The sequence below is a fragment of the Lutjanus erythropterus genome, chromosome 4, assembly GCF_056507025.1.
Source record: "Lutjanus erythropterus isolate fLutEry1 chromosome 4, fLutEry1.hap2, whole genome shotgun sequence".
NCBI classification, from domain to species: Eukaryota; Metazoa; Chordata; class Actinopteri; order Lutjaniformes; family Lutjanidae; genus Lutjanus; species Lutjanus erythropterus.
In genome coordinates this window covers 11,668,175-11,692,605 of record NC_139320.1, presented here as the reverse complement: position 1 = coordinate 11,692,605, position 24,431 = coordinate 11,668,175, and the positions used below count along the sequence as shown (strand labels likewise).

General features: G+C 38.9%; 1 protein-coding gene across 1 annotated transcript in view; it reads right to left on the bottom strand.

Moving 5' to 3' along the window:
* grik4 (glutamate receptor, ionotropic, kainate 4) overlaps nt 1-24,431 on the bottom strand; it is a 331,077-nt gene that overhangs the window by 77,621 nt on the left and 229,025 nt on the right. Inside the window, exon 8 of the mRNA XM_084716969.1 lies at nt 3,388-3,549. Coding sequence (XP_084573095.1) covers nt 3,388-3,549 — 162 coding nt within the window. The remainder of the gene's footprint in view (nt 1-3,387; nt 3,550-24,431) is intronic.

Here is a 24,431-nt window from a genome sequence, read left to right as displayed (position 1 = left end):
AAATCTTTAAATTGAAATAACTGTAGTAATTGAAATACTGCAGCATTTCATACCTGCATCAGTTACACTTCTAGACATTTCCGTTTGTGTTCTGTATCATGATTATCAAAACCTTTTTATGATATTTTGCAAAACAGTAATTTTTCCATGTGTTTACAGATAATTTTAAGAACAAAAAAATCACATAAGCTGAACAACAATGTAAGTAAATATTCTGCAATTACTCATACAACATTTTTCAGTAAAATATTAAGCTATCACTGAGATTTCCTTTAGAAATTATCTGCTAACCAGGCAAGTGGACCTACAAACATGAAAGCCTACCTATGCAGAACTTTAACATAAGCTAGAAAAACTGAAATGGAAAAACAGTTTCATATGTAATTTCCATATGGATGAAAATTAGCTCATAACTCTAAATAAGTACATGTGTAGTTTGCATTGTGCAGTGGTTACTGGTTTAGTGTTAGTTTCATTTTGTAGTTGTTACTGCATGATCAATATTTTTTTAGTCAAAAACACATTAAGAAGCGGGACTGAAATTAATGCAACTTTAAAACATGATGTTAACGTCATGATCCCATGAGTTTTTCAGACCTGTTGAAAGTAAAAGTCTGATTATTGGACTTTAAACTTTTTAAAGACCTGCTGAAACCCCAACTGATAAACTTAAACACTGATTCATGTGCATTGTCACTGGCAAATAAATAAATAAATAAATAAAATAACGAATTTTCCAATTTTTTTCTTGCATGAAATGTGTGACTGCAATGAATTGTCAGTGCTATACACCTCTGGAGTGACCGTTGTTGTTGCCTTGCTCCCTCACCCCTGAGGGTCAATCTCAATAACTTCAGTTTTTCAGACAACTGGAACAACACTTATTATGGTGTTGAGGTGTTGTTGAGGGTAAGTCACTGAGGACATGCTGAACAACTGATGAAAGACAGCCACCATCTAATATACATATACATATACATATACATATATAAACACATATACATATACATATACATATACATATATAAACACATATACATATACATATACATATACATATAGTGGTCTTAAAGTCTACCTTGCAGATGTTATTTCCATAGTTTATTTTACCCATACTGTCAGTGACCTATAGAAGTCTTCACTGTGCACAACAGCTCATTTTCTTTCAAAGGTGTACTTCACCTGTGTGCTAAACTTTGTGTGTCTCTACATGAGTAGGTTTCACTATTTCAGGCCTAATACAATCATATTATATTTGAAGCCTTGGTTTGATGTTCTCTAACACAAATACAGTTACCTCTTGTGCATAGATTGGTAGTCTCAGATATAGATTAAGACTATCTGTGTGCCTGTGTGGTTACTTTGTGTGACGCCAATATTTCTAAGAAATTTAACAACAGCATAATTTGCTAAAATAACTACAGTAGTCTCCTGTAAATTAACCATATAAAAGATAAATTATGGTGAACTTTTATGATCAGTTGTCATGGTGCATGTCTTCATCTTTACATGCATTAAATGTCTCAGCTCTACACATGTAAAGAGGTCACTTGTATGCATTTTTGTATGCATGAGCCCCACAGTTACATTTCCTCCAGACCTAATTACTGTTAATGAAAAGACAGCAAATTATCTATGTGCATGTCTAAATGAGTTAATCACTTTCTTGCTCTGCCTTCCTCAGCCTTTATTCTCTCTAGTTATTAGCTAATTAGTCACAAGTCCTAATTGCCGCAGGCTCAGAAGTATCCGAGTGACCTGCTGCGCACAAAACATAACATTTTTTTCATGCTGTGTTCAAACTATTCTTAACCTGCTCCACCACCCAGCTTGTGCGAAGCAGAAGGGGGTGGTGGGTGCATGTATGAGTGTGTGTTGTACTTTCTCTCAACTTCAAACATTGAGAGAGGGGGGGATACATTCTTTAATTGACTTTACTGAATTTCTGGTTCCTAATGAAGCCCTTAAGAAAAAGAAGATTTGCAAACACTGATTTCTTTGTACCCAGATGTGTTGTTCTTGTTGGTTGTTGCTGCATTTGTTAGCACTTATTTCTAATCATTCACAGCATGTTTTGAAGACATAAAATTACTTTGAAAAACTCAAATATACAGAGTTATACAAAATTGAACACATATGTACACACACACAGACTCACAAGGTGAAAAAATACCAGCCCCACTGCTGCTGTTAGGTAATAAATGATAGAAAACAGCATTTTAATGTGGTATGTGTGAAGAGAAAGTTAATGAAAAAGTTAATACTGACATGTAAGAAATGATACCATAAACATTTCTTTACTGCTGCCTGAGAGCAGGAATTCAATCTAATAGCTGATGAAGTTCTCCTTGTAACTCTCAGATGTCGTTTTTTATGAGTGACACTTCTGGACAAATAGGAGAGAGAGCTTTGCCTTGAGAAGGATTATTTGGGGAGTCGGATAATAATCTCAAATTGCAGTCTCATAAACAAGCGATCAATTACGAATAGGTGGCACTCGTCATGTTAATGCAGGTCATTTATGACACTGTATTTGCTAAATCTGACGTGGAAAACTCTGATAAGCCTATCTCATAAAATAAATCTGAGTGTTATGCTGTGAATACAAAATGTTCAAGCATGAGGGCTCATTTTCCTGTCTAGTATGGTTGGCTCAAGTGTAAAACAACTGTTGAAGCAGCAAGAGGCAAATGATTTATCTCCTTATTCAAGTTTCTTAAATTACAAACCTGCAACAGTCTGTAGTCAGTCATCTGTGAACACACAGTAGCTTGGTGATTTGAGGATGTTTTGAAGTCACTCATTCAAATATGCAGAGCACAGTATGTTCAATGTTGAGCTACAGATGATGTTTGGAACAGAACAGTGGATGATTTAAGGGGGAATGCTGTGAGCGTAAGCTGCTATTTTGCTTTGCATTTCCTCTGAAGCAAATTTAACAAGGAGGATGCCATTATAAATGTAATAAGGACGGTGCCAAACGCTGCTAATGAGCTGTCTGGGAAACAACAACTGCCTACAGCAACACCTGCAATTACAACCGCTAACTGGATAAATGTCATCCCTGTATATTTCGGAGGCATTTTTGTGTCTAAGTGACTTCAGTGTTTTAACTTGTGAGCTTGAGATACAGCAGTCTAACTGGAAGAGTAATGCCTGAGATGTAATGGAGAAGGAGCTATTTCCTCAGTGAGGAAATAAATAAAAGGGGTTCGTCCCTTATTCTTGGACAGGTAACCTTGATTTTAAATGTGTGTGTGCACATGTGTGTGTGTGTGTGTGTGTGTGTGTGTGTGTGTGTGTGTGTGTGTGTGTGTGTGTATGTGTGTGTATGTGTGTGTGTGTGTGTGTGTGCGTGTGTGTGTGCGTGTGTGTGTGTGTACTAACCGGGGTACCAGCGAAGGGTGCATGGTCACAGTTCTCTTGCCAGGAACGGTTGAGGCTTAACACAAAATCCTGGAAGAAGGGATGAGTTTTGTTGAAGACTGAAAAACCAACGATGTTGACTCGTTGGTCCACCACGTCATCCAGTCGGAGTAAAGAGAATTCCTGCATGGACAAAAATGAGACAAGCAGAAAGACAGAAACAGATTATTGAATGGAGGCAGCTGACTTAGATGGGAGCTGTCATATGCTGTCATGGTCTAACATTATCTATTTTAAATAAGACCAAATGGTATGTTAAATTATTGTCAAGGTAAAAAGGGCATATGTTAATCAAACATGTTTACATCTGATTTAATCTGTCTCATTTACTTTTCATTAACTCCCATTATTCCAGCTGATTGACATGAGAAGGCTACAGCAATTTGTTCATTCCCACCGTTTAGCTATGCATCACTGCACAAAACTGTGCATTTTGCCACTGGCCATATGAATATCCTGACACACAGGTCATTGTATGAATACTAGATTGCAACCCTAAGGGGATAGAATGAGAGAGAGATGGACAGAAAGAGCCTGAGACAGACAGGAGACAGGAAATAGGAGGAAAAAAACGAGGACAGATGGATAATTGAGAATGTAAGATAGAAATCCATGGCATATTGAAATGCTCCAGGTTGGAGGAAAATACAGGTATTTGTTATATTTTGCTCCAGGGACAAGCAGGTTTTTCTCCGCCCAGGAAACAGGAGACAGGGGACAGGCGGAGACAGAGATGAGGAACAGCAGGAAGGAAAGGACGCGGGGGTGTGACGGGGGATGGACATCTTCCTGAAGGTTAATAGAGGTGTCAGAACCTCGTCCTCCCTCAGGTGGCAGCCTTCGCCTGGCAGCCCGTTGTGCCATCTAGCTTATGACAGCCTGACCATGCCCAGTCTACATGTCTGTCTCTCTGTCTGTCACCAAGGCCAGGGACTCCGAAGATAAGAGGGGTTGGAGGGGACGATGAGAAGTAGAGGGGAGACCGAAGAAGACAGTAAAAAGGTGTGGTGTGAGAGGAAAGACAGGGGACGCTGGCATGTTGTCAGAGCAGGGAGTATAAGAGGAACAAATGGGAATCATGCAGGTTGGAAAGACTAGTAAAAGAGAAGTTAGAGGTCTATATAAATAGGAGAGCTGGTACTGAATTTGTACCGGTTCCTGATTGGTCAGTACCAAAATCTTGATAAGCTTCTGATCAAATGGTACAAGTATTTATGTAACATTAGTTTGTTCTAAAGGTTCATTTATGTTAAACATTAGATATGCATATGGATAGAGCCTTCTGTCTGTGCTCTGCATTAATTTCATCAGTATTTCTGCACATTTTCTGAAAAAGAGAGTTAAAAATCCTTAAGTATTGGAAATGGTGTTCGTCATCAATTAGTTTGGTGAAAAGAATTCTTTGTCCACATGTCACAATATATTTAATGCTACAGTGCTGCCCTGCTTTTGTCTCTTTCTCAAGAGGTATATTATTACAACCTCCTCCAGCATCACCATCGCCATTCATTGTTTGGTGTTTTTCATCGTTATTATCAATAAGAGTTTCAATAAGTATTGGTATCAATAAGCAGTAACTAAGGAATGCTCAGTGTGTTTATGCAGACGGCCACAAATCAGATTTTCTTGAGATGATGCGTGTTCCCCAAGGTTCGATTCTGGGACTCATTTTGTTTTCTATTTTCATAAATGATTTGAGTGGACATTCAAGCAACAATACATCCGTATGTTCCCTCCATAGTACAGGCAGAGCAAGAGCTACAGACTATATGTCAGTCATTACAAACTGCTCTGCTGAGTTTAAAATTGGCTTTAAATCCTCAGAAAATAAAGCTTTTGGTCTTCTTGAAACCTCGCTGACTGCTGTTAAACATTTTTATGTGCAATGGTAAATCCATTGAACAGGTGCCTTGTGCAAATACTTGGGTATATGGATGGATGACAGGCTTTCATTTAATGTACTCTAATACCTCTTTTCTAAAAGATTTTTCAATGTAAACAGGACTTCTTGGTTAAATATAAATAAATTATATATCAATAACGATTAATACAATCCTAACAATACCCATCTCTATATATAAATGCCAGAATTGCAAGATAAACAATTAATTTACAATTGAAAAGAATAACCAAGGCTGTAAACATCAACACTTTATTTCGACCCACCTCATGTGTGGCACAAATATTAAGGATAATACCAAAATCTTAAAAAACAAGCAAAAACATTTTAGTCAGCTGAAGGGAAAGCCTGGAGATATCAAAGCTCACTAAGTCCAAGTCACACCACAACACAAAAATGAAAGACAGAAAAATGGTCTTTTTCATCTGTAAAATGAAAATGGATGAGAGAGGGATTAGGCAAATCAGATAATGGATGCTCAGACAAAACGAGTGAAAAGGTCAGTGAATTAAATAACTGATAAGCAGGTAGGTAGAAAAAAGCTCTAGACCACGAGGAGACCGAGCATGAGTCACTCCACTGTGAAGACACCAGTGGGTGACTGCACTGATACAGAGTCGGAGCAGAGCAGGGCAGGAGGAAGCAGTGGATATTGACTTTGAGTGGGAGGCCTATTATCCCCTGCGCCAACCTCCCAGAAACCTGGAAATCCCAAATGTTTAACTATGCTGACGTGCAGCAGGGCACCACTGCTGCATGTTAAAAACAAGCTCTGGTACTAAATATATTCAAGGGAAATGTAGAGAGGGCCTATAGTACAGAGCTCAAGATGAGCTGCTAGGACATCGTGAGAGAGGTGATGGGGAGGGTTAGATAAGTAGATGATACCTGTCCTGGGCAGCAAGATATAGGAATGATGTGTGTAGTCTATCTGCAAGTGGTGTGCAGTTAAAAAAAAAAGAAAAAGGTGTAAAAAGGTATATTTGTGCTTAGTGCATACACTCTCCTATATGAAACTGTCCTTGATTCTCTACCTGGTTTATCTGGAAACCATCTCCTCCCTTTCAAGAGAATGGCAGGAGGTGAGCATCTGATTAGTTACAATTGCAATGTTTTCCTCCTCCTCCTAGTTGTGCAGTCACATCTATTTATTTCACATAGGAACTGTAAGACACTCTGACCTCTTGTTCTGAGTGTTAACATCAACAGAAACACTGAGTGTTAACATCTTTGTTTATACAACTGCATGGTGACATATTACAAGCAGCAGAGAGGGCTGAGGGTTGCTGCTTGGTAGTAGTGCAACAGACCTTTGTGACAGTCAAGTGTCATTAATAACTGATAGGAAGCTGTTTGTTTGTTGCAGTTGTTAGCATGCTAGCCATGCATGCTAGCAGCAAATCTATCAAAATAAGATTCTGATAGTCTGATACTACTTTCAAATTGTATTGCACTGCATCAGGACAACATTTGCATGCACACCCACATTCACAGAAAAATAACAGTCATTTTAAACCAAAAAAGAAATGGACACTAAAAGACACTTGACAAAAATATTTGAGAATGCAAGTTTTACAAAGAGAAAGACAGTACAAGGAGACTATTTTTTAAATATATAACTTATCGTGATTTTAAGCAGAAAAAGAACTGAGAGCCTGCTATCTGCTCTTGAACTTAAGAGGACATTTCTTGTTAATGACTAGGATAATGATCTAATGGTCTTGTTAGAGAGGAGGCGGTCTGTTCTTTCTAACCATTCTACTGAATTGGAAAAACACAATCTGGTGAAACTGATAGCCCAGCTCTCTTGATTTTGGGTTTTACTTTTGAATACAGCCAATTTAAAGAAGAAGAAGAATAACTCTAAAAGAGGAGGGCTGAAACAGGGATTAAGTGTTCTTGGCAAAGCTTGAAGAACACTTAATCTCTATCTTAATTTGATATCCTATGTGATCACATCAGGAGAAGATTCTAGTTTGACATTATCCTTTATTTATTTATCATAAACCCAAAGCAAACTTTAAGGCCAAAATATCATTGATTTCATAAAACACACTGGTTTGTCTATAGTCCTCATGTATCTGTAGCGATCCCTTGAGGGGCCTCATAAGCCTTTTGGGACTGGCCATATAATTACTGGCTAAGTGTACTTTAATAGATCATTAGAGGCAGAGCTGTGCAAACGAGCCTATCATTACACATGCCCCTCAAGGGTGCCAGTATGTATGTATGTGCATATCCACGCAAGCACACGCACAAACACAAACTGGAGCGTGCATGTGCACACCCACATGCAGGAAAATGAAATCCCTATAATTGAGCAACACATGCACACACTCACTGAAGACCAAGGTCACCAAAATATCCCTGGGCTATGTCTGAAGAAAACTAATGTGCTGCATTCGTAGGCTTTCAGGGCACAGACACACACATTCAAATTCAAACACACACATGGTTGGACACAAACACAGACTAAAGCCCCCCACATGAGCAATCATCCTCTCTTGCATACTAAATAGGCAGTGTGAAATGGACAGTTCCTCGTGGAGGACAGTTGGTTCCCAGCAGTCAGGGAACGAAAAGGCGGAGTTGGAGGGTATAAGAGAGTGATGGAGGAACCAACTGTCACCATTGAAGGGGTGAAAAGGGTGGAGGAGCGGAATGGTGATGAGGAGGACAGAGAGAGTTGAATCGATGGGAGAGAAGAAGAAGGTGAGAGATTAGTTGGCACAACTGAGAGTTTAAAAAGCAGTGGGGGAGAAAGAGAGAGCGACAGAGCGAAGATGAGAAGGGGGCGGGGAGGATGGGGGAGCGCGAGGGAATGACAGCCTGGCCGAGGGCCCCCGACACAAGCTGTCACCTGGAGATCAATCAGCAGCCAGAAAGTCGAGCCAACCAACCAAAAACTGTTGCTTCACCTCCTCAATTCTTGCCCCCCTGACAACCTCACAATCTGGAAGTCTCTGTCTTATCTATTCTTTATTTCTGTCTCCTTCTTTATTCTCTCAATGTCTCTCTTTTATCATTTTTTATCGATTTTTATCCTTTATCCTTTCAGTGATTTCTCTTACTCTTCACATAATAGATCTTTCACACATGCACACGTGTACGCTCACCAACAGAAATGCCCAAACGTGTGACCACTTGGTGTTTGTTATGATGTAGTCAGCTTGAGCAGTGAATAATGAGATCCCAGGAGGATGGATGCTGCTGATAGTGGGATACCCTGTCATGAACCCAACCCCTGCAACCCCGTACACACCCCTCACTCCTCCACACACATACACAGGCATATTTCTTTTCAGTGGTGCAAGCCTCAATAAACCCACCATCCTAAACAGGATATCAAAAATGAGGCAGAAACCTCTTTAGACCAACTAGCTTCTTTCAACTCTTTGTCCATTGAACTCATCTCCCTAAATAGAATAAAAATACTGAGATTATAGTGGTTCTCTTGGCTCCAAAGACACATACTGAATCAGGATACAATTTTGCTGCATGCATGTTACAACATCCCGTACCTGAAACTCTGATATCTCTGCCAGAAATGTTCTGTAGATAGATAAACCTTTCAAATGTAAGTGAAGATTGTACAATGAGTTTTGTGATGTCTATACAAACTGTGCAGGGAATGATGCTCCACACTGTCACTTTTTCATGTTGTGAATATGAAATGTCTCAGTATTTCAATGAGTTTGAATCATGTGAACATTCTGTCTTTTTGCAGAACTTTGTTACTGTGGCATTAAAATTAATGGAGTTTGCTGAAGTTGAGAAGTACTGGTCATTTGTGGTGTAAAGAACGCTGCAATAATGTCAAATGAGTCAGAACAATGAATTAAAGTTGCACATTCAATGACTCATGGGCATAATTTCTACATAAATGACAGGCATTTGAGGAACTGTTATACAAGTATGTGTATTGTTTTGTGTTTTCTGCTAGTACATTTTAAAGGCCGACTCCATCTGGGGTCTTTTCTGGGTTTTTTGAATATAAACTCCCACTCAGCCATTAACAAAATGCAGTGACATAGGTTACAGCGCTGCTAGTCCTGACAGTTTTTGCCTCCCCTCCCTAAACCGAGGGGGTTTATACATAAAACCTTTGCAGAAGTCAGATGGGAAAGCGTTTTTATAAGGGCCTAGGGAAATGGCTAAAACATAATACTTTGACCAAAATTTGAATTGAATACATATGTAACAATGCTGGGAAAGTACAGAATGATAAACCTCAAAAAAAAAAAAAAAATAAATAAAAAGAAAGAAAGAAAGAACCAACCCTTCACAGAGCAATAATTTATTTTTGGCCACAGCGCAGCAAACTCAAAACACAACTCAAGCATATCATCACCTGTGGAGCAAAATTAGAATTCATTTACAGTCATATGTGTATCCACCTGCTGAATGTAAATCAAATTCCTCTTATCCCTCCCTCTACTTCTATCTCTGTTTTGGTCTCCAATAACTCCTGAGGGAAATAAATAGCTCTTTAACGATTTACAATTTCATTTAGCAGATGCTTTTATCCAAAGCAATGTTCATTGGAGAGCTAATAAAACAAACAAAAATCTAGTCTGGAGAGAACAACATGAGTAATTCCCATAAAGCCTACAGGTAGTGCAAGTTGTTTTCTTAAAGACTGAGAGAGACTCTGCAGATTGAACAGAGTTTGGTGACTCGTTGCACCATGAGTGATGAAGACTAGCTAGAGACTTCAGAACCTCTTGTGGTGGTTCTATTGGGTGCCTTTAATTGGCAAAGTGTCGTGAGCAGGCCGGAGTGTAGATGTGAATGAGGGAGTTCAGGTGTCAGGGTTTTGAATTTGATGTGGCCAGCGATTGGAAGCCAGTGGAGCAATCTGAGCAGTGGGTTGACATGCTGTTTTTGCCTGGTTGAAAACCAGACGTGCTGCTGCGCTCTGGATTATCTGCAGAGGTTTGAATGTACATGCAGGGAAGCCTGCCAGCAAGAATTGGCAGTAGTCAGTGCTTGATATTACGAGAGCCTGTACCAGGAGTAGTGCTGCATGCTCAGACAGGCAGGGTCTGACCTTCCTGATGTTGTCCTGGCAAAATTCAGACAACCAAGCAATCAAGGCAACGTGGACCTTGAAGGTTAGTTGCTCATTAATCATGACACCCAAGTTGCGGGCAGACTTTGTAGATGTGAGCAGGGTTGATTTGAGCTGGATAATGATTTCTTGTTGTATAGAAGGACTGGGTGGGATGACAGGGTGCTCAGTCTTGCAGAGGTTAAGCTGTAGGAGGCGTTCTTTCATCCATGTTGAGATGTTGGTAAGGCATGACGAGATCCAAGCAGGCGACTGTGTCATACGAAGGGAAAGTCAGGAAGAGCTGGGTATTGTCAGCATAGCAATGATATGAGAAACCATGTGAGTGGATTACTGCGCCAAGTGAGGTGGAGTATATGGAGAAGAGAAGGGGCCCGACACTGACCCCTGAGGACCCCCTGTGGGTAAGCTTTAGCTGTTAAATGTTCCACCATGTTTGCCAGCTAAATGGTAACTCTGTGGGTCTGCCAGACAGGTAGCATACAGCGGTTCTATCAGTTTGCCGATGCTGGAAACAAGGCTGATGATGAGCATGGAGACTGATGCAAATAAAGGTGCGGGATATAAAATGAAACAATAAGATGAAAGACACTAAAAACCTTCATAGATCTGATGGCAGCAGCATAGTTGGGTGATAATACTTTGTGGGGTTGTCATTCCTGTCATTTTCACATATGAACACTGAATAATATATGAATCAGGTTGGATATTGTCTGCATTTCCCCTTTCACACATGTAGCTCACAGCAGGAGACGGTCAGTAACAGCTGCGTTTTCACATGTTGGAAATACTGAATTTGGTTTAGGTGAGGGGTGGCACCTGCAGTGTCATTGTACACAGAGCGATGTAGGAGCAACAGCATGGCCGTCTGTAGACTTTACAAGGTGAGCATTAGCTGGCTGGGGAGATGCTCTCTTGTGTGCTGAGATTTGAGCAGGGCAGACACTTAGACAGGGACTGTGTGAAAATCTAATACAAGCAATGAGGAAATAAAAGAAATATACAAGCAAGCAGAGAAGAAAAAAGCAGCCACACACCATGTAATGCCATCAACGCCTCCGCTGGCTCACACCGAATGTCCGGACAATGACCTGCTCTATTCAGATATGGGCTCACACAGACTAGGTAGATGGCAGGGTTAAATACATTTACTGTCCAGCTGTTTCAGACATTTGCATTTACACATACAGCTCCACCGGTATAGATAAGAGTTTCAGTGTATATAAGAAAATGAAAGCGGTTTAAGAATGACCCTTTTTCACATTACACAGTCATTATATAGTCATTTGATTTTTTTAATATAAAACTGTTGATTAGTTGTGCAGATTTAAAGACACATAATGATTTCCTCGAGCTGCTGTTTCTGAAAATGGTGAAGACATTATTTTCTGTTCTGTAAAATGTGCCCCAGATAAAGACGTCAGTCCTGATAATCATAATTGACCATTTGAAAAAGGAAGAAAAAGCATCTGCACACCTTATCTAGAATAGCAGCCTGTGATTGAGTAACATTTCTGTAAATTGCATATTGATTTTCCAAATGATAATGTAGTAATTAATAACATCCCTCCTATTTTACTGTGGTAAGGGTATAACAGACTGAAACCTGTAGGCTTCAGTCCAGTCATCACTCTGTAATGAAATCCACTTCTAGTGGCACACTGATTATTCTCTAATAGCGGGAATGTTCGTGCAGTGTTTTGGGCAATAAGTCATTTCATGCTTGTATCAATTGCATAAATTCAGGCTGAGCTCTAAAGCCTCCTGCAGCCTCTTAATTACGGTGTGAGCGTGGGATAGCAGGAGAGGAGGAGAAGAGAGGTAGCATTACTAAATGTCATGCCTACAGTCTTGTTATGAACCTGGGATGTAATAGCAGAATTGGATAAATGATTTGCTGAATTTCTTGTTCATGAAATTCAACACAATAGTCTACTGCAGCTGGACACGACTCCTCCACAAGACTCTAATTGCAGCTCCTCCAATTTCTCACTGGCTGTTTTCATGCACTTGCTGTCTGGTTACTTGACTGTACTGTACTGCTTTGCCCATGTCATTCCTCTTGTGTTAGTCACTAATGTGTCACTTACATCATTCCCAGTGGCCAGCTAGTTTCACTCTCTGCAAGATGACCATGAAATTAACATAGCATCTATCTTAGTGCAGCATGCTGGGGTTGATGCATTAGCTTTGTTTGAAAGCATTTAATGGCCACATACATCACAACAATCTGGCAGCATTCCTGCAGAGTGTTGGAAACAAATGACCAATTTATTCCATTATTCATAGAATTACGTCTGACCTGCAACAGTAACAGCCTATTTGTGAGGCAGAGACCTTATGCCCAGAATAATTCTTAGGCTGGTGGAGGCCAAAAACACCATGAATATTGCAGACACTAGCATATGTTTAGAATCTGAAACAGTCTATCTTTTCCAGTAAGTTATTCATTCAAATCCCAGCAGAATTTTATGGTGGAGCGGAGGAGCTGAAAGCACAAAAAGCAAATGAAACTTTGAAGCAGAAAGGCTTCAAAGTCAAGAAAATGTCTTCAAATTACTCATGAATGCTTCTTTTAATTAAGAAGCTTTGCATCCACAGAGCCACATTATTTTGTTTGGAAATAGAAAACGGTTCCTAGACCTCTAAGGCTGCAGAGCTGGCAGTGGGGTGGAGGAGTGAGTGGCTAAAATACTGAGACAGAAAAAAATATTGCATGAGGGAGAAGCAGCAGATAATGGAGATGAGACTCCATCTAAACTCTTCTCATCTCAGTGAATCCTTGAGTGTTTCACATCGATCACCTGAGTGTTTCTCATCAAGACCAAGTAACCTCTCTTCTTTGAGACCAGTCGTTTTCTCTGTGTCAGAGGCAAGGGAAAAAACACAATCTACAGGAAGTGTCTTCTAAAAGTCATGTTGAGATTTCTTTCATGCTATTTGCATCATTTTACAGTTTTTCACACTCACTTTCACTCAATTCTTAAATGAGAATTATGTTGGCTACACAATAAGTTCAAATCCCTGAAAAATGCCTAATTTTTCACAACAGATTTGAATTTCTCATTTGTTCAAGCAGATTGCTCGTCTTTTGGTGCATTTCCAAAAAAGTAAGCATGAGTTATACAATAAACATTTGGCACATAGTTTGCTGATCACAACTGAGCTGATTCTCAGGAAAACTGTTGTGCTTTTCAGGGACAGACACTAACATCTTTAAACACTGCACCCACAGTTCACCAAGCCCCTAAACTCAGTGGCATTTTTGGTGGCCCAAATGTAAACTTATGTGAAAGCAACACAAAAAAAGTGATTGTCCACAAGTTGTCCACTTTTTCAGTGAATTATGATGTGATGAGTCATGAAGGCACTGTTTCAGATGAGGAACAAGCGAGACTTTATATTCTAGCCACTTAAACTGCCACTTCAGTTAACTCCTAAATTTTCATTGTGGTTTAGGTAGGATCGTCAGCAGCACAGATGAGTGCTGTTTGCTGTTTTCGTGAAATGTTAAATCAAAAGATGCAGAGGAATTGGGATGTCTGTGGAACTATAATGTTGGGTTTGCAAAGGCTTACTATATGGGGATGAACTTGGTGGTGACCTACATGGAATACTAGGTGGCAGAGAGTAACCTTTTGTGTGTATGGGCTGTTGGTCCATGGCCAATATCAAACTCTGCTCTTCACAACTTCTAAACATTGTTTCATTGAGCCATATCATGCAAAATGACACATTCCTTATACATGTATATTCTATAAATATCTATGACATGGACAAAGTTTTGATATCTGCTGAATTTGCAAACAGCTTGCCTGAACTACTGCAAGTATTTTTAATGTTGTGTTTTGGGGTGTTCTTTGGCATGAATGTCATTTTTGTGGCACATTTTTTGTTCATTGCATAAGACTTGAAAGACTTTGAATTCTTTTCAATTTCAGTCAACTTAAACTTTTCAGGCAGCCTGGACAGCTTTTTTGAGTTCAAATAAATAGCTTATTTTTTAACAGGGCAGACTTTTAACTTTTACAGACTGCTGACACCTGAATCTAAAAAACTCAATGCACAATAGCATTCAGTTAGACAAAACTGACATTCTTGTGTGGTACAATAAGCCGTCAGCGCCAACAAAAAAGAACAAAACAGAGATTTGTATGCAAGAAACATTTTCAGGGTTGTCTGTCATTGTGAAAATACATCTGAAGATTTTGATCAGTATGACTCACACAGTGACAAAACAACTTTTCATTCTGATGGCACTGGCCAATTTATCGACACAATAACTAGATTTTGAAGCCTGAATGAAATGTTTTGGGTGAGTTACTACCTTTTGCAGACACGAAAGAGTTGTGACAACTGAGTTTAGAGAATGTTAAGACAGTTTAAAAAAATTAGACAGTGCAATTGAGAAAAAACATAATTATCTGGTGTATGTGTGAGTAGCAAAAAGGAACTTCAACTCTTATTTCATCATGCAACCCTGTGTTTTATAATGACAGTAAATTACCTTTATACCTCTAGACTCTGTATACATGTAAATATCCTTTTCCAGTATTGTACAGTATTCACTTTTCGCAGTAAACTTTTATCTACTGTTGAAATCTGACTCTAAAAGGCTCAGTGTGATACATAACAGCATTCAGTTAAACAAAACTCACATTCTTGTTTAAAACAGTCAGCAGTCAGTGTCAAGAAAGCTTTTGTATATCATAGTGAAAAATACATAAAGATTTTGAGCTGTACGGCTCACACAGTCACAAAACAACTTTTTGTTTTGGTTGTCAATTCTCTAACATATTGACTTTGTCTTGAAGCCTGAATGAAGTGTTTTGGGTGAGTTATAGATCTTTTGCAGACACGCAATAGAGTTGTGGTGTCCCATGAAACAGTTTTGTGATGATTCCACTTACAGTTTAGAGAATGTTAAGACTATTTTGAAAAATGAGCCAAAGCGATTGAGAAAACTGTAATATCACACATTTTTAAGGTAGAGATGCGAAGGGAATGCAGTTCATAGGATTGCATGCTCCAAGATAAAAACAAACCTGGACTGCATTTAATCTATGCTGACTAGCCAAGGTGATTTGAGCCCTGCTGGCTCAGCTCTGTGGTTGGTGAATTGACAGTGACAGGGGCTTACTGTGGTCTTTTGTTCCACAAAGGAGATTGTGCTGTTGCATTCAGATTTTATTTTGGATTTTGTTTCTGTTTTCTGCTTTGTCATTATAACAAAGTATTCCCAGGTGTTAAAGGTGCAGTAAGAAATTCTGGAGATAGTTGATTGTTGTGTCTCAATCCCAGGTCGTGATATTTGGGAACTATCTGACTGACCTGTGATGGGCCAAAGTCTGCCTTTATGGGCTAAATTTTCTAAAGCCAGAAAACAGCTGAGAGGAGCAGAAGTCTAGTTTCCTCTCAGACCACTTGGATTATATTATACTCAAGGTGCATAATTAACTTTTTTGTTCACTGGCCAAACGGCTATTGAATGCTCAAATTTTACCAGCCATTTAGTAGATTACCATTGTTTCATTTGGCTGGTGAGCAAAGTAAATCTACCAGCCACTTACATATTTTGCCAGCATTTGGCTGATGGCGTGTGCTAATTTGGGTCCCTGATTATGGATTAAAGGTTATTATGGGGCATTTAAAACTGCCTGCCCCAGCTATAATGCAGGATATCTTTAACTGCTTTTGATTTACTTGGTTTATTGTGACAATGAGCTCTCTGCTTCATCTTCATTTGCCCCATTTTGTTTCAGAGGGAATGCATATGTGAGTATTTTCCTATAAATTCTTTGTGCTACTCTCAGCCCAGTCCAAAAAATCTGGCCAACTCTGCAACCAATTTAATTGAATCAGCAGGGTGTTGTGCATTGTGATGGGAATGGAAGCTGTTATGCATACAGTATACATCAGCATTATAAACATCCTAGAAAACTACATTAAAGCCATCTGGTTTAGGAAATCCCACTCATATTGTGACAGCAATACAGATAAGATAAGTTCCCAAACCATCTGCAGCACAGAAGCTGCAAAAGAAGAACTTCACCTGAGAAGTGTCACTTTCAGGTGCATCTTCATTAAAAAGTGTAAAGTTAATTAAGGTCTCAGTGTCCAAAGATTCTTAATGACCTAATTAAACTATTATGACTCAATAATAGATCTCAGCTGCTTGTATGACAAAGCATCAAAGAGAAATTGCAGATAACTTGTTTCTAATCCTGCATGATTGGACACAATCAACTCAGTTTGATCATCTATTGAACCTCCCGTCTGGGTTTCTTTGTTTGGCCGAGTGATAATCAGAATACAATATCAGTTACGTGCTTCATCAAAATAAAAGCTCCATCAGGCTGATTAAAACAGCAAAGAGCTGGAATTACTGGCACAGCCAAAGTCACATGTAGATTCAATAACACATGAACATACACTCTTGAATTAAGCACAGTTTGATGATTAGTTAAAGAGGTGTGACATCAGGTTAAGTGGGGTCACTGACCAATAGCCTTTCTGGTTCTTTTTCACAGATGAAAAGTACTTAAAGGGAAGAGAAATTTTCACAGTTTTTTAAAAATGTGACTTTGTTTCAAGTTAATTAGCAATTAACAAGCTCATTACACTGGAGCATCTGTGTCCTGGAAGCCACAGAGATGCTGCTATTTTAGAAGCGTAGTGGAGGGAAATTCCCACTTAACAGAAGCACTCTTAACAGAGCATCCATGCAAGGGCTTTGATAAATTTCACATGAAATAGTGTGAAAAGAAAAATGATTCTTGACTTGTGGTGAGGGACTTTGTGTTGGCAAGTTAGTCGGTTAGTCAGTGATTGTCTGGAGATTTCTAAATGCCAGGTAGTAGGTGGAAACTACCTACACCCCCAACTGTAAGCAAGCGACTTCTGCGTTCAGTTCAGGGATGGATCCAAATGTAAACACAGGACCAAGTGAATAAAAGGTAACTTTAATAACTTAGTAGAAGTGAAAATGGAAGAAAGCAGAGCAACAAAACATAACAAAAGGCAGCTGGGATGCCCAGGTGAAAAACAAATTCAACAGTGAGTGTCCACAAATAACAAAGAATAAGCTGAAACACAGGGAAAGACACAGGATGGGGGAACAGATAAAGACTGCCTGAAAACTGAAAGAGATTGGGATGTTTATGATTAATCTTTAATTGATTAATCAGCATTAAGAATGTAATAGATTAAAAATATATTAATCAATAATTAATCAATTGTCTAGAAACTGAAGCAATTGTGCCTCATTTGACATTGTTATGTCTGGCAGAGTCATTTATTGAATAAGGAAACACTGAATTAAACTATAAAAAATGAAAAAAAGAAAAAAGAAAAAAGAAAAAAATGTGTGCTTTGTATCTTATTAATTATTAATGATTACTCAATTGTTAGCGTTTTCAGTGACTGGTTAAAGGAAATTTAAAAAATGTACGACCTTGGAAAGAGGAAGCATGGATTGATGCTGTGTCCCAGAGAACATCAGATGTTGAAATTTCCAAGTTGAAATGTCTCACTTTTGACCTTTTGTCAAAGTGGGCAGGTGCATGACACCACAGAAAACAAAAAACATGGCTGACCCTGACAAATTGATTAGTTTCATTAGCAAGTAAGCAAGCAACTCTGGGGCATAAGAAACTACTAAGGAGTGTGAAAAACACAATGCAAGGAAGTAAAACAGCCAAAACAAGAGGAAAGGAAAGAATTACAAAACAAAACAGCATTGGGTATCAATCCAATACTGTGCTCATCGACCTGTACTCATAGTCATAAAACTACTCCAATACCACCACACTTGATACCACGTCACAAAAAGTAGTCGCTCCAACACAAAAAAAGTGGCATCGGTGCATCCCTGCCCAAAACCACGACAGAACTGAAGACTTTAGATTGGTTCATCAATGCAGGGGTTTTTTAAAACTCTCTAATTGTTTCCAACAAGTTTTAACAACAAAAGCTGAGAGACTGTCCCAGCAAGGCAATAAGAGACTGACTTGTGAGTCTACACAGTACACGGCAAGAACAAGAATGAGACAGGAGAAGGAGAAAAAAAGTTGAGGAATAAAAAGAGGAAGAAGGATGAAGTGCAAAGAAACCAGGTCAGCTGTACAGAGATGAATAAAGTAAAGGGAAAAAGAAGAAATGAAAGTAAGGATGTAAAGGAAGGACAGTTGTGGCCTGGTGGACACAGGACCGAGGGATGATGGCAGGAAGAAAGAGACAGCGCACAGAAAGGAAGTCAGGTATGAAGCCGGCAAGCAATTTCAACTTTCTGAAGGAGACCCTACAGTAAGCTGCGACTGAAGCCATGGGATTTGGAAGATAATAGGCTGTAATACAATTGTCAACAGTGAGTCATCCAGACATGGAGCTCAGAGGGAGAGCTGGTGGTAATAGGGCTGACACAGAGTAATCAATACACCAGAACTCCTCACACATACAAAGGCATGAGTCTGAGAGGTGCAACACTACACTACATGGTTTACCTTCATTTACACAAACATTCAGCCGCTGTCTGGCTAATCTGTAAAGATACAAAGAGACTGGGGGACTTCAACTCTTATACTTTTATGGTAAACAAGCCCTCTCTGAGTGTGTTTTCATTTGGTTGGAAAGTTATGTTTAGGATGACAAGGTCACTGGTAGGCTCTCACACAGACTCTACTATCTCCTCTATCACCAGTCAAAAGCTGCTCTGTTTTTCACTGCATACCATTTATTAAAATGCATGTTCCTTCTTTGTAGGCTGGCTTTGGTTTCCATTAAGTGCTCATTAAAAAACAAAATGCTTTCTATCACACAAGTTCTCTTCATGAATCCTGATCGATATATAATTCTTTGAACATGAACAGACCTCACGTCCCAACCTGTTAACCCTCCAAATTAGCCATAAATGATTAATGAATGCCCTTCATGAATACTGATATACATGTCAATGCGTTTGTCATTCTTCTCTCTTTGTGTGAGGAAAGGACAAAGTCGGAGCACAAGACTTAAAGGAGACATTTCCTTCTTTGTGAAGTGGGTGACCAGGCAGGTGTGCTTAAAAAAAGAAAAAAGAATTAATATAATCACTTATTAATAAAATGTACATTAATTTCCTTTGAGTGGAAACACATTCAGGCTTAGAACCTGTTATTGAGACTCTAATATAAGACAATATGTCCCATCAGCGATGAAAAAGTGGCTGAAGCAGATGTCTGCATGTCAAGCTTCTACAAAAATCAGCAATAATGAGCAGCAATAATCATTACTGCACCACCTAACAGAAACTTTTCACATTCCATTGTTGCTTATTTGCAGCAATGAACTGGGACACGTGTGAGCCCATAACAGAGAAATGATGTTTTAATAAACTGAAATCAAAATAAGGCAATAAATAAATGATTAAGACATAAATGAAATTCTGATTTTTAATCATCTGTGCAATCTGATATAGTGCATAATTAACTGATTGAAAGTACCAGTGGAGCATTTTACTCAGCCTTCATTTCAAAGAAGTATGCACATTCTGTCATCACAATTGTGTTCAAGAGCTTTTAACACATAGAAAGTGCAACATTACAAAGAAATGACATGAAAATCAATCTCCAACAAGTTTCTGAGGTTGGTGGTAGACACTTTTTTGGGAATCCTAAGGGATGAGAGTCAGTTTCACTGAAGAAGCCTCTTAAGTACATATCTTTATTTGATAAATTATGTTTATTATTACATTACATTACATTATTATGTTATGACTTGCTCTAATATTATTCAAGTTTAAACAATAGTTAATGTACATGAATGGTGGACTACACTAAGGTTATGACTAAGGCTCTATTTCTATTACTCAGTGTAAAGTGATAGAATACAGTTACATATAGTTGTAGTTTACATCAGATAATACTGCAGCAATGCAGTTATGGTGCACATGAGCAAGAAACGTTTCAGACAAAGACATGATAATATAAAGTCAGGTAAGGATCGATATAGATTTTTTACCATGTGATTATAGGAAGATGTAATAGATACACAGTATATACCAGCTTTTTTTAAATACTATTTGTTCTCTCTTGGCTGTATGGTTGCAGCCACCTGACCTGTGTGGATTGTGGATTGACGATGCATGTCGCAGCCACAAAAATTACATGGACGGGACAGGATTTTTTTCTTTTTCTACTCTGTCACGGTTTTGGGATGGGATTGGAATATTTCTGTGTGATTGGGATGGGACAACAGTGAAAATCCACTCTTGCGTCACCCACTAGTTGGTGAAGATTGTTGATACTCGAGACGACACTGAGGAAGTTGAATCAAGACTCACTGCTCTTTTGTTTTCAATAACACATCTATCAGCTACTGCGTTTTTTTCTCACTGTTTTCAGTGCTCTCTATCACAGTAAATGAAAACAACAAAACAACAGCAGGGTAGTCTTCTACTTGATGATGACACAAGGTGAAATAGAAGTTACTTGGATGTCACTTCAGTTATTTAATTGCGCAAATTCAACAATGTAAACACAATCACTGTGGGGAGTCTAATCAAAGCACAGCGCAGCCTGATTGGAACCCTTTTTTTCAGCAGTGTTGCTTATGTACACTGTTGTTATGTATTGTTGTATATATATATATTGTATATATATTTGGACATGTTTCTTATTTGCTATCATATATACACTTGTTGTATATTGTTATACATTTTACATACTTCTTACAAAACTTTTCTATATGTCTTATTCTATCTCTATCCTTTTATCTGTATTCTTGGTTGGAGCAACTGTAACACAATCCAATTTCCTCTCAGGATCAACAAAATATTACTGATTTTGATTCTGGAACATCAGTCAAAACCTATCTGTAGTATCTTTTGTGTCAGGTGTAAATCCCAATTTGAGATAATTGAGATAACAACAGCGCCAAAGTTTCCTTCAACCTGCCGTTGCTGAACTTCTTGAAAGTATTTTAAAATAGCTAAATCAGATACAAACACCTGGTGTATAGTGAGAATGCATCAATTTACAGACTCAAAAGAATCTGTCCTTCTACCTGGGGACTCGCTGCGTTTAAAGCAATAAGTATTTATATCACTCTCTACAGCACCAGCACAATAAATGTAATTCTTAGCAAAGTAAGTTGGCATCTTTGCCTTACAAATGAGTAGCAGGCAGATATTATTTGGTGAAACACAGTTGTTGTGACATAATAATGACATAGTTTATATTCTGGCTGGATGCAGCTCTCTGTTGTCACCGTCCACGTAGCCTATTACCTTTTCTATTACTCAGTTGATTGATTCTCAAACTCTGTGTCTAAACAGGGAAATATGAACTTTACATAAGCCGTGGAGGGGAATTAATTAAATCCCAATCATTTTCACAGTCACAGTGGCTGCCCTCTAAAGCAGTTTGACTGACAAGACTTTTTTTTGGGGATTTATAAATCTTCTGTACCACAGTGCACAGCGGAGATGGAGGGCGAGGTTGATGTGAAGTTTTTTTTTCCCCTCTCTGTCTTTTTTTTTTTTTTTTTTTTTTAAAGGGATGTTCCCTCCATTCATTCACATTCACAGATATGGGACAAGAAACTTTACCAGAACAATAAACTTGTGAAATTGAATTCTGTATCACCTAGACAATATTGCTATCAATGCCAGACACACCCAGACAGAAATACAGAGTGAGACAGAGACAGAGAGAATGGCGGGATGCAGGAGGCAGGTTTTGGCAGTATAAGAAAAGATGTAGCAGTAAAGAAAGGTGAAATGACAAAGACAAGGGCAGACAGCAACTACTATCTATTCTTTACTATCAGAGAGTGACAGAGGGCGAAGCAACCTCCTCAACGTTTGAGAAAGAAAAAAAAGTTGAATATCCAAGAAAGAGAGAAGAAAACTGGGTAACATTTTATTTTGAGGGGTGTACATAAGACCAACATGACACTGTCATAATCATGTCATGACACCTGTCATAAACATGAATGCGTCATGAGTCTTTATGAATGTTTATGACTGCTGTCAATGACTGAAATTTATTTATGTAAATTTTAATCCAATGTTTGCATTGTTTGAGATGTATTTGTTATGACAAGTTGACATTATCACACATTAAAGAAACTGTTTAGCTTTGTGTTTTAATATTACATTATATTGTCACGTGGTTTGTTTTGACATCATAGGTGTGTCATGGATATTTTCCTTGACCTCAATTTTATTAATACATTTTGGATTCGTCATTTTTTTATTGGTGTCATGAATACTTCCCTTGACCTCAACTAAATTGGTATATTTTTTTAACTTGTCATGTTGAAATGTTGTCAATGTTAAAGGCCCAGTTTGATGACAGAGGGCAGTACCGAGGTGATTTACAGAGTTACCTGATGGACAGATGGCGGTTAGTTAGTTTAGCTAGTACTTGTAGGCAAAGTAGGCTAACAAGCTGCTGTTAACTGTAGCTACTGTTAGCTAGTTAGCGTGGTTAGCTGTGGAGAAATTAACTTAATTAATTAAAAAAAAACAACAACTTGGTGCTGTATTCCCTGCCAAAGTATCCACCACTGGTGTTGGAGGCAGTATTTGTATGTCGTGTTCACGGGGATCTCCAAGTCTGGCCAGAGTCAGCTTGATAACCACATGGTGGCGGGATAATGTACCAGGCATGTGCAACTCTTAACAGAGATGTTTTAACAAAGACATTATTTTCTTGATTAATGTCAAGTTGTTATAGTAAAAACATCACAAACAATGTCAACTTTGCATAAAAAATTACATAATTGACTAAATGACACTTAATGACAACAGTCATAAACATTTATGAAGACTCCTAAGGTCATGACAGGTGTAATTTCATAGTTATGACAGTGTCATATCAGTGCAATGCACACCCTTTCAAAAAACAGTGTTATAAAAATTTGAAAATTATGTTTGTGTAGTTCAGGGAGGTAGGCATACATTTCATCTGTTCTTCAGTGGCACATTCAATTATAAAGCATTTTATCATTTGACAGTGTTGGGAGGAATAATTAGAAGCATGGAGCATGTCGAGCCCAGAACCCCAACTGGCCAAGAACAAATGGTGGGGAGCACGGCAGTGTGTAGGAAAGAATAGGGATTAACTCGTGAATAACAGCATCAGCCATGCTTCAGAAGTAAAACCTAACTCCCCTCATCAGCCTTTTATACAAACCTGCCAATCGGCTATAACGAATATTAATGGAGACAAAGAAAGATGAGCTTAAATTCATGTGTTTTTTTGTGTGTGTGTGTTTAATGAGGACTTGTACTGTGTTGAAATGTGAATACAGTATGCAGCCTGTTTCTGTATCACCCTTTCTTCTGGTTTATGACACCAGAAGACGAAAAAATACACACAGCTTATTTCCTGGAAGCAAACAGACAGGCAGGCAGGTAGATAAGCAGGCCAAGATGTTATGACTGTATGGATGTGGTGGTGGGAGGGAAGGGATGTCGCGTACATGAGTTTATTTATTTGAGTTTCATCATTCATGTATGTGTGTGTGTGTGTGTGTGTGTGTGTGTGTGTATGTGTGTGACAGTCAGGAAGTGCTGGCAGCTCTTCAGGCAGGAATGCATGACAATGACTGCAGTGACAAGAGGGATCACGGGTGTGTGGAGGGGAAATGGAACATGAAGAACAAAACAAACAGGCGGAGGGGTGTGTGTGTGTGCGTGTGTGCATGTGTGTGTGTTGGCGGGTGGGGGCAGGGGTTGAACTGATGGCCCCCGCTTTGCAGAGAGGGATAATATGTCAGCCAGCACTGTGTGTCAAAGCGTGTTTTTGACTGTTTATCACGTGTGTGTGTGTGTGTGTGTGTGTGTGTGTGTGTGTGTGTGTGTGTGTGTGTGAAAGCGAGAAAGAGAGAGCTTTCATCAAGACTCAAAATGGCATCACAAAGCGAGGCGCTGCTAGACCCAATCCTGTGCTCACCTAACCTTCAAATGACATTAGGCATCCCGTCAACATATGATGAGTCACTGCCAACCTGATGTGATTTATTCAATCCTGCCGAGTAGCTCGGATCGCG